This window comes from Cotesia typhae, unplaced genomic scaffold (assembly GCF_013202065.1).
Source record: "Cotesia typhae breed Kobodo isofemale line unplaced genomic scaffold, CoteBio_Ctyphae contig_43, whole genome shotgun sequence".
Taxonomy (NCBI): Eukaryota; Metazoa; Arthropoda; class Insecta; order Hymenoptera; family Braconidae; genus Cotesia; species Cotesia typhae.
Window position 1 is genome coordinate 932047 of NW_027423752.1, and position 12092 is coordinate 944138.

General features: G+C 27.2%; 2 protein-coding genes across 8 annotated transcripts in view; one reads left to right on the plus strand and one right to left on the minus strand.

The window, feature by feature from the left end:
* Dnapol-zeta (DNA polymerase zeta catalytic subunit) overlaps positions 1–12092 on the plus strand; it is a 42095-nt gene that overhangs the window by 9804 nt on the left and 20199 nt on the right. Inside the window, exons 1-8 of one of the 7 annotated variants that reach the window (XM_074244312.1) lie at positions 4482–4773; positions 5814–6683; positions 6812–6965; positions 7244–7290; positions 9053–9214; positions 10000–10186; positions 10921–11014; positions 11284–12064. In XM_074244312.1, the coding sequence (XP_074100413.1) occupies positions 9076–9214; positions 10000–10186; positions 10921–11014; positions 11284–12064 (1201 nt within the window). In that variant the 5' untranslated portion in view covers positions 4482–4773; positions 5814–6683; positions 6812–6965; positions 7244–7290; positions 9053–9075. Of the gene's footprint in view, positions 1–4481; positions 4774–5682; positions 6684–6811; positions 7291–9052; positions 9215–9801; positions 9929–9999; positions 10187–10920; positions 11015–11283; positions 12065–12092 lie in introns of those variants that run through there. The other 6 variants (XM_074244313.1, XM_074244314.1, XM_074244310.1 and 3 more) reach the window with 6 other exon arrangements.
* Positions 452–4433, minus strand: LOC141528321 (uncharacterized). Its single transcript, XM_074244317.1, has 4 exons — positions 3656–4433; positions 3455–3569; positions 1925–2003; positions 452–1835 (listed from the first exon to the last, which is right to left on the minus strand). The coding sequence occupies exons 1-3, from the start codon at positions 4001–4003 to the stop codon at positions 1930–1932; spliced, it is 537 nt and encodes a 178-aa protein (XP_074100418.1). The 5' UTR covers positions 4004–4433; the 3' UTR covers positions 452–1835; positions 1925–1929.

Genomic DNA, 12092 nt, shown 5'->3' on the forward strand with positions numbered 1-12092 from the left:
ATTTATTAACAGTTAATAAAGCTTATTAAACGTAAAAAAATCTTTCTATCAGTGCGTAAAAGCGCCGTAAAAACAAGCAGAAAAAAAAAATTTTTAAATGTTAATTTTTCACCTAGTTATGGTCCAAAATGGGGTTGACCCTACTTGTAAATAATGACACTGAAATTGACAGATGTAAAAATTTTTTTAAATATTTATAGCAATTAAATTATTATAAAAAAATTAAATTAAAAAGTTTCATATGTAAATTACAAGTGAAAATTTTTAAAAGCATTTTTTCATTGTAATTAATTTATTAAAAAAATTTTTTAAATTAACAGCTGACTGCTAATTTCAATATTATTTGTGAATAATTACCCAAATTTAGTAAAAAAAAAATAAAATAAATAAATGTATTTTTATACATTAAAGTAATTTGTAGAATAATAATAGATTTTATCAGGAGCATTTTATTTTGGGTACGATTGCATTAAGAGCGATGATTGACAGATAATATTTCAGCATTAAGAATGTTTACACGTGTGGAAATTATTTTAAAAAATACAAGAATCAAATAGAGTAAAGAGGAAAAAGTAAAGTAAAAAAATAAAGAATTATGCATGTGATCTTTAATTTTCTACTTTATATGTATAGAAATATGGATATCTATAAATACATATATAAAATACTTGAGAGTAGAATATGAGGAGAGAAAGGGATAGGATAAAAAGGTAACAGGTATTAATCCGAATTTGTAGGCTAGACCTATTGATCGACAAATCGATAGCAAAAAGTGCCGTTATGTTGGTTGGTGAAATCTAGACTTATCCGATTCCATATATACATTGCACTAGGAAATAAGTATTATATATATACTTATACTTGTACTTTTATCTCTACACAGACTCACAGAAAATTTTACACTTATAATACATCTAAATAGATAGAATACATTTGAGACTTTCTCGCAGCGGAAGTTAGATGTAATGGTGTCGAAAGAGCATTTACATTCTTATAATTTTTTAATTAAAATAATCTCAGGGTAACCATTAGCCTGGGAGCTTTGATTCTATTATACATTATTACTTATTAAAGTATACTACTGTACTGTATCATTTATAAATATTCGTTTTGCTTTTACAATTGCTTAATTAAATGTTGAGAGCTAAAAAATAATTCTACTTAAGGGTTACAAGTTCCGTCTTTGATCGCTGATATTATTTTTATAATTTTATAAGTATATTCTTTATAACTCGGTGAAGAAGTCAACTTTTTTTTATTTCAACCTTTCAAACACACACTTTGAATATATCATTAAAAAATACATTGTCCATTGAACCTGGTAATTTTAATGATCTTCTATGCTATTTCTGATTATTCTATTCTTTTTTTTTTTTTTTTTTCTATTATATTTTGTTTACAGTTCATTTCAAGTAAGTCCAGTTCTAGCTTATAGAAATACTTTAAATACTTGTGAAATATGCCAGTACACATTTCGTGCAAATATGAATTAAGCCGAAAATCAAAAGTGGCAATCTATAACGCAGAAATAAAATAAAATAAAGACCACCATCTGGTTGAAATAATATCGAGTATTCAATTACATTTTTTTTTTTATTTATAAAATAAATAATCTTTTGATTGTAAACTTGAATAAATGCACTTCTATATTTTCATTAAGTTGTCAATATTTCAATTTCTTGAACTCGTAGACTTGTGTTCGAATGCCGCAGTATACTTTAAACTTTAAACACCTTTTTCTCAAAAGGTTTTTCCGAGTGACGCAGAAAAAAAAAAAAAGTTATCAATCGATCTCCCTTAGATTTAAGCCTCACTAAAAGTTATTCTGCCAGTCACTATTTCCCAAGGAGATAAAAGTCATGAATAAATATTCAAAATCTATTATTTTTTATAATCGAAAAATATGTTTTTAAAAAATTCTTACCTCTATTATATTTTATAACTTTGAATTAACAATATACGAGCAAATTTGCAGTCACGTAGTGACTGCCGTGGATAGTGAACTATAAATGAATGAAATTTTACTTTATTAAATAGTAAATTTTGTTAAATTGCACTGTACTTTTTTAACTATTGATTTTTTTTTTTTTAAATATAAGCTCATCCCGATGTTACACTCATCAAGAGCTTTCATTTGAGTACCCACATGCATTTTTGATATATTTTTCATATATAAATATATATAATATATATAAATATATAAAATATATGGAAAATTGATGTGGGTACTCAAATGAAAACTCTTGATGAGTGTAACATCAGGATGAGCTTATATCCTTAAAAATGTCAATAATTAAGGAATTACGTTGTATTTTGTCTCCTGATGATATTTTTAACGACATAAGCTCATCTCGACATTACACTCATCGAGACCTTTCATTTGAATACCCACATTAATTTTTCATATATTTATATATTTGATATATATGTATATATGAAAAATATATCAAAAATGCATGTGGGTACTCAAATGAAAGGTCTCGATGAGTGTAACACCGGGATGAGCTTATATCTTTGAAAATGTCAATAGTTCACGAGATATAAGGTCATTATAAATTGACTATTGGTAAGAATAATATAAAACCTTGAAAATGCACAACTCTAGGTCAAGAATTTTTCAACGATACCAATTTTAACCATAAAAATCAATTTTATCATATAAATACACGCCACAAAATTGTGCTTATTCTCTTAATAATATAAATAATTCATAAAATCTTATCTCTTACAAGAAAATAAACTTCATTATCCAACCATATTTTCTGATAAAATAAGCTGATGTAATTAAATTTGTTATCATTAGAAAGGTCGTCTTAATTTATGTCTTTCATGATTTAAGATGTTTTTAAGCGATACTTTATTTAATACGTAAACTTTTGTCTAATATTATTAAAGTTTGCGTGAATATACATTTTTAAATGTAATTATTATTTACGATCCATTTTGTTATCACAAAAAAAAAAAAAAAAAAAAAAAAAAAAAGACCATTAATGGCTCACTAAGGGGGAATCGTAATTGTCCATTCATACTGAACACCTGCAATTCATGCACATCAAGTATCAATAGCCAAAAATTAACATTCAGGGGTAGAAGACAATAAAGGCCACCCTTAATTACTTTTTCGTAATTGCTTTAGTTCAGAAAACACAACTATTAGATAAAAATGTTTTAATCGCATTCAATATTGCAATTATGTACAAAACCACTTTCCATGTGTTAGCAATACAAAACAAGATGTTTGTAATTGAAAACTATCCGACGCTGAGAAAGACACAACTATAATAATCATAGTGGCTATATAATAAAACGTAAATAAAATACATCACTTTAATTAAATAAAAATACAAACATAATTAAAACTTTCATCGCTATTTCAAAGTACTTTTTCCGTCATTAATAAAAACATAAAAAAAATTTATATAAAATGATATTAATAAAATAAAATACAACTTACATTTAGCAGAAGCACTTATTTTTTTAGGAGTATATAAATCTTGGATTACAAGTTCTTTCATAAGCCCTTCTAAATCATACTCTTCCGCCGTCGCCAGAGCTTTGATATTCCAAAACTAAAAAAAAATAAATAAATAAATAAATAAAAAATTATTAAATATATAAAACCGATAGATAATAAAAAGAAGATTAAAAAACTTACGCCCGTCGGAGGAATCACTCCATCATCAAATATCAATTTCCGCTTTCTAACAGGTCTTTTTTTCAACGGTACACCCAAAATATTACTGCCGTGACTCTTGAAGCTAATATTACTAATATTTCGTTTTTTGGTAGAGTACTCACGATCAATAAAGTTATTGGATAAAATTTTCAAGTAAAAATAATTATTAAAATTGAATTTATATTTTAAGTTAGCAATGGAAGAATAAGATCGAATGTCATGACTAACTTTTGAGTGGTTGACAAATATCGTTCTAACACTTTGCACGATATTACCCACACAAACTCTTCGATTCATCAATAATCCCTCAATACAATAGATAATCATATTTAGGCGTTCACTCGAATTGTTAATTTAGCCCTTGAAAACTAAATATATAAACAACCGAGGGTCTGCAATTTCTTCCGGGCAAGGATGCTGATAATAATAATAGTAAAATACTTAGATGAAATATATATATATATATCTAGCTCAATGGTTTACTGTCAATCGCAACCCCAGTGTAGAACAGTATTATATTATCTTAGTAGTATTCACATCGACACGTGATGTTACTTACACTTGTGCAGAACCCCAATAAAAAGCTAGCTAGATAAACTGACCCGCATTAAACGTAGAAATACATACACGTATAATGTATCTGTAGCATGTCATCGGGTCCGTACGTGTCTGCATGCATCTGCGAATAAATATCTAATCAAACTCATATAATTTAACAATAATAAAAAGGGTGTTTCTAACCCCCCTTAAAAAATCGATTTACAGAAGAGATAACTCACGTGCTGCACAACCAACGACTTGCATAAATTATTTATACTCTACTTTACGCATGCGCAACATTAAAAATGGACGCATGCGCTTTTTGCCGGTACGCGCAGGCGCCGTTTAATCACGTGGCGCGCCATATGATGCGCGCGAATTTACGCAATGATACATGAGCGCACCTGCGATTGTATAATTAAAATCGTGTCTTCGTGTCACAAACGACAACCAACGACAACTATTGTAAGCTGGCTGCCCAAATTATTAATTCCAATCATAGCAGTACTGGTATCTGGAAATAATAATAATAATTGGAGAGGAATTATGAAGCGAAAGTATGTATGTTTCAATATGGAAGTTTTTCAAGTTCAAATTTTAACGCTAAAAAAAATTATGATACTGAATTAGCTGACAACTGTCAATTTTCTAATAATAACAAAGTTAGCTGACGTTTTTCATTTTTTTTAGTATTTTTTATTTATTAAATTAGAATTTAAAAAATTGCACTTATAGTTTTTCAAGTTTTTTACAAATTAAATTTTTTTGTAATAATTTTTTCTATAAAAAAAATTTTTTTAATTTTTTAAATGTCAGCTAACTTAACTTTTATAATTTTGTAAATTTTTATAACACATAAATTCCATTTAAAAAAATGATTAAAATTAAATTAGCCGATTTTATAATTTTTTTCACTAAAAAAAATTATTACAAAAATATTTTTAGTTTTAATTTTATAAATAAAGCAAAATAAAAAATGTCGGATAATTTTGTAATTTTTTTAATTTTTACATGTAGAATTTTTTTATTAATTTTTTTTTCATAATAATTTCATTGCCATAAAATTATAAAAAAATTTATGACATTAAATTTAGCTGTCACTTGACAATTTTTTAATTTTCTTTAACAAAAAAATTAGTTCTAAAAAATTATTTTTGAAAAATTGCATTTTTAATTTATTAAAATTTCTACAAGTCCATTTTTTAAATAATTTATTTGTTAAAAAAAATTAAAACAATTATGAAGTGACAGCTAAATTTAATGAAAATTAACTTAGCAGATAGTTGATAATTTTAAGAATTTTTGTAAAAAATAAATTATGGCAAAAAAAAATTGACATTAAAAATTAAAAAAAACTACAAATGCAATTTTTAAAAAATAATTTTTTGGAGCCAATTTATTTGTTAAAAAAAAAAACAAAAAATTGTCAAGTGACAGCTAACTTTAATGTCATCTAAATTAAATGTCATAAAAAATTTCCAGATGTCAAGTTCATTATAATAATAATATTTATGAATTTCTGGATTGATAAAAAAAAATTATCTTGAACAAAAAATAAAAAACTTGAGCATAGAGGTAATTATAATTTTTGTTTCAGATTTATTAAAAAATCCAGAGACTTATGAATGACAGTCAAGTGTAATGCCCGCCATTGATATTATGGAAAACGTGAGTTTTGGGGCACATGATATTTGAATATGGCGTCTGATAAATCCTTTCTTGATGATTGTATTTTGGAGAAGGGCAGCGGCCTTACACGTTAAATTATTATACGTTACTACTACAACAACAATAACTATCAGCATCAACACACTACACACCACGAGAGAGTATAGCACGGCAAATCGGGTACAGAGATTGTTCGTTGCGCGTGCGCGTACCGATTCGTCGAAGAGGACGCTCGTAAACACACATTCAACATAAGAACATTGTCGCGAACAGAATAACGTTTACGTAGCCGTTTCCTCACCGACGGTGTATGAGACCAGCCAATAGATGTACGTACGGTTGTTAACATTATACTGTGAGTTTTATACACTGGATACTCTCTCACTTTCTTCGTTATATTGCTTTGACAGTGTCGAGTTATATACAGTGGAGTGACCTCGTCATCTTAAATTAAACTGATCGTCGTACCTAAAAAATGATACCTTCCTGGTTTTTATTGGATAAAAATTGGAATATGTGTATGCGACTTACAAACAGCTACAATTAAAAACAACAGAAAACATCAACATAATAAATAAAAATAATACATATTGTTATTATTGCCACTGAATTTGTATCATCGTAGTCATCATACCTAATACCTGACTAGTACTTGCAGTTAATACGACAGTGAAGTGAACAAGGTATTGAGAAAGGTGAAAAGGCAGTGAATAAAGAGAAAGACGGAGAAAGCTCATGAGTACGAGGTGTGTATATCTACCAGTGAATGTAATAAAAAAAGTCTATTAAAATTAAAAAGGTATTAAATTAACGGAGTATACTTTAAGTTCAACTCTTAGTCAGCACCAGTGCTATACTGCTGATTATTTATTTTGTTATTGTCATTTTATTATTTATTTATTTTATTTTATTTTTTTTTTGTTTTAGATCTGTCGACGTTTTATTTATTTTAATAGTTGTGGTGAATATGGTGGATTTAATCGTATTATTTAAAGACCGTGATAATAATCCAAAGTTCCACGGTTCACCGGTTGTAATGAAAATATAATATGTCTGGTTGAAAATACTAGAACACTGGGTGGTAATATATATTTATTACAATATTGAAACTCTGCCGTGGTTGCTTTAATATATTGTATATACATATGTGTACATATACATATATGTGTATACATATATAGCATACATGTTCTGTTCACACAACACGTTTGTTTTATGTCGTAAGCTAAAATAAAAGAAGTAGCTGGAAAAAAAAAAAAAAAAAAAAATAAAATAAAAGAAAGAAATTTCTTCTCAACATATTTTTTTTTTTTTTCAAAAACGTTGTGCGCGATTTTACGCTCACATTTTTTATTGCAGATGTGCCGCATAAGACGCGGAGTCATGTCTGTTAGATAGTAAATAAGGTGAGATTTTATTTTTAATTAATTTATTTATTTTTATTTTTACTGTAGATTTGGTATTTATATTACAAACTATTCCAAGTTATATTACAAGGAGATTAGGGTTGTTGTTGTTATAATAAACTATTCAGGTGTTAATTGGCATCAGCAACTTGACGGACATTCTTATAATGGATTGTTCTAGTTTACTCTACACTAAAATGTCGCTTGTGATTTTTTTTTTATATAAGTACAATGTGTACTGAAAATTTAACTAAAGAGATAAACTATTATGGGCGAAGTTTTCCGGAGTACGAATAACTTTTACAAAATTTTATTATCTATCAAGAAAAAATATTTTTATATTTTTCTAGGCATAAAAAAGTTGTAAAAATTCCCCTCTTGTCGACGTTTTGTTATTTTATTAGACATATTAGCAAATAAAACGCTACTTCTTCTTATTCTTCTTTCGTCTTTGTCTTCGTACTCGTTGGTAGTTGGTCTTGCTTTTTTTTTTCTTATTTTTTTTTACTTTATATATATATATAATATATTTTTTTTTTCGTCTTCTTGTTCTTCTTGTTCTTCTTCTTCTTGGTCTTGGTCTTATCTTTCGTTTTTCTTTTCATCTTGTGTTTCTCATTGTACTGTCTTCGTTCACCTGTGCAATGTTTTAAATTAGACACTGGCTTTTATTTAAAATTAATCAATAGACCGAAGACTGGGGTATTATGCACCCATGTTATCGTAATGTCTATTATTATTGACAGCTTTATTTACAAAACAGTTTCTCTGGAAAATGTCAAAATTTGTAATAAAAAATTAACGTACCGAGTGACGGTGATTAATGATAGTACCGGACGCAAAAAGTATGCGAGTTGAATAAAATACTAGACTCAGGATGAAAAAAGATCTAAAGCTCAAGCTATTGGATAAAAAATTTTATAATTTTATAAATAGCTTTTTATTATTTTTTTTAAATTTATTTCACTGTTATATTTTTTAATATGAATCTGTTAAAAATAAATAATTAAATTATTATCCTGAAATTAGTTTATTAAAATACCGTTTAAGTGAAATTAAACACGCTAGTATATTTATTTTATTTAACAATTCGTAATAACACTTTAGAAAATTTAGTTATTTAAAATTTCAATTGGCACTGTCATTACCATTACAATTACAGTTACACTATCTCATTTCCGCCCGTAAAGTTTATTCATTTTATGACATACTGTAGTTTTATTTTATTTTTTATTAAATATACATCGCGATTTGATAAATCGCGTGTTTATTTATTTTTTAATTTTTTTTTCTATCATTCTTATTATTGATCATAAAAATACCAGATGAAATAAAATGTAGTAAAATAAAATTAACGGGTATGGGAGTTGGTCATTGTACGCAGAGTAAAAGTAAGAGGAATAATAATAAAATAATAAGTTTATCGTACTATTATTTCAATTCGGTAAAACCCAAGGTCTCTATGATCCGACGCAAAAATATAAAGATAATGGTTTAGATAATGATATAACACATGATTGTTAATCAAAACTGTACATTACTTAAGATTTACTCTACTATATTAATAAATAAATATTTTTAAATGCATTAACGTTTTAGCAATACTAAACTCTATTTATAATTTTTCTACACTGTTATTTTTACTACTATACTCTCTATATATATATATATATATATATCTACTATCTATATTAATATTTATTTTTGTATCAGATTAGCCGTGATTAACAGACAGTTTTTTTTAACTAATAAATTTATTTAGTATTTTTCAGGCATTAAAAACAAATGTTTTCCGTGCGTTTGGTTAATGCGGACAGCTATCAGGCAACGCCATTGCCTCAGCTGGATCCAACATTTTCAGAATTTCGTGGAACTGAAATAAAATATGTACCTATTGTACGGGTCTTTGGTACTACCCATACAGGTAATTTATACTCTTATTCTTAGTTTTAGAATTAATTTAAATTTTTAAGTTGAAATGGGCCAAGTGTCTATTGTGTATTAGACTTTTTAGTTTATAATTTTAGTGAGTTGTTGAAAAATTAAAAAATATCAAATCTTGTGATCTGATTTAAAGATAAAAAAAGACAATATTTATCTCAATAAAATTTATAGAAAGCATAAAATTTATTAGAAAGCTAAAAATTTATCGACTTGTCGGTCTTACTGTAATAAATTATTAACTTGTTGAAATAATAAAAATTTTTAAATTCCGCTATAAATTAAAGTGTAATATTAGTTTGAAATAATGAAATTAATTTATTATGCCATTGAAAAATAGTGTTGCATAAGATATTTATCGTAAAAGTAGTTTTGTGTAAAAAATATTAAATATAAAACTCTATTTCATTAATTAATGTAAACTGATTGCAAAATCTTCGAATGGTTATAATTATTTTTATTTTAATAAAAGTCAAATTTTTCAATTAAAAAAAAAAATTTCTTTTTTTTTTATTATATCTTATTTTAGACTTTGATGATTTGCAATAAATTACGTAGTCTTATCAGTTTATTAAGTATACTTAAGTAAAGTTATAATTAATATTTCACACAATAATTCTCCAAACTATATATAATTACCAACTCACTTAATTAATAACTAAATGATTAGTCAGTTACAAGATTGATTTTAATGAAGGTAGCTGCCCATTTTTAATTAAAAATTGAATAATAATTATAAACTTTCATTGTTTGTAATTAATTAAATAGGTGAAAAGACATGTTTACACTTACACGGCGTGTTTCCATACCTGTACGTACCATTCACAGGGGATGATAATGCTGATGGCCTTGCCTATAGACTAGCTGCATCCTTGGATGCAGCGATCAATATATCCCTAGGATCGGCGAACTCAAACACACAACATGTCTATCAAGTACAACGAGTCGCTGGAATGTAAGTCAAACTATTATGCAAATACTAAATAATGATTTTAAAAAAGGTTATTGTTTATAGTCTTGTTTATTAGCTATCAATTCAGGCACTTGTTATCACAATGACGCCGATTATTATTATTATTATTATTATTTTAAATCAGGATATTGTAGACCAAAATGATATTATGTTTTTTATTTAAAGGTGATTGTTACTTATCAATATTAACTAAAAAATAATAGACAAATTTTTAAACATACACAAAAAAAAATGAACTTGAATCAAGTAAATAATTTTTAAGAATTTAATCTTCTTGATTTGAGTAAAAAAATTCTTAAACTAAGAAATTTTTCTTGGTTTAAGTTGATTTTACTTGATTAAAGATTTTTTGGTCTTGAATCAAAACAATTAAACTCTTCAAAATTATTTTCTTGGTTTAAGAATTTTTTTCTTGATTCAAGTTAATTTTTTTTTTCAGCGTATTATTGACGAGGTTTTTAATATATTTAATTGGACATGGTTCATTTTATTTATTACAGACTCTAAATATATAAATAAAAAAATGTCATGTAAAATTTTAAGGTGCCTGATGATATCAGAATAAAACTGACGAAACGTCGCATGTTAAAATAAATGAAATAAAAAAAAATATCATTTTGGTCTACAACATCGTGATTTAAATTAATTATATAAGAATATTAGACCTGATTAGAGCAATTATTATAATTGTTATTATTGTTTATTTATATGCGTAGACCATTTTACGGTTATCACCGGAGAGAGCATCAATTCTTCAAAGTATCTTTTTATAATCCAGCGATAATGAAGAAAGCTATCGATTTGCTACAAGTAAGTTCGGTCAATAATAAATTACCTTGACATTCTTCAGAGAATTTATCATTAATACTTACCTTACGTTCTAGTTTTAAGAGTAAAAGACCATTTAGTCATTTTTATTTTTTCTCATCTCTTCTCATTTGTTATTCGTCTGCTCGAATCTTTCTTTATAAATTTCGATAAAAATTTCACGACACTTTTCATTATTATTATCATTATTTTTATCGTTGTTATTATTATTAAGATTATTAATAAACCCGAAAATGGAATACTATTTACAGAATGGATCGGTGTTGAATCAAAGTTTTCAACCACATGAGGCCCACATACCGTTTATCCTTCAATTCATGATGGATTACAATTTACACGGAATGAGTATGATCAATTTATCAAGTGTGAAATATCGGCGGCGCATTACGCAATCTCATTCAGAGTTTAAATCATCAAACGCTGGTAATAGTAACAGTAGTAGCAGTAGCGGTGGTGTCGCTACTACCGGCGGTATAATTACGCCGGTCGATGAACTTGATTATCTTCCAGCGTGTATTGAACGACAAAGTATTTGTGAATTAGAGGTAGACGGTTTAGTATCAGATATCTTAAATAGACAAGACCTGGAACGGGGAATTGAGTTGAATCCAGGACTTGCGGCAATTTGGGAAGAAGAACGTGCTAGAAGAGCACAAGCTGGTCTCGCTTGTGAAGACTCCCAACTTGTCAACCCAAAAAGTCCAGGACGACCGCCTTATTGTCTCACAGACAATGATTTGTATCAACAGCAAAAATTAAATCGTCGGCTTCATATGGTATCGCAGTGCGATGAAAGTACACTTTCATCCGCGTCCTCACCTTCCTCTTCGTACTCGCCTGCTAGTTTAAATCAATCGTCATATCCGATTGAAACAATGAACGACGATCAACTGATGAATGCCTCTAATTTACCGAGTTTGAATTCGCAAAATTTGAATTTGACTCAGTATATCAACGAAATTTCAAGTCTCAACTCTAACAAACTTTCTCAAGAATCTAAAACTTCACAATTAACTAACGAAACTAGTATTTGTAAGTATTCAATTTATTGATTTATTTA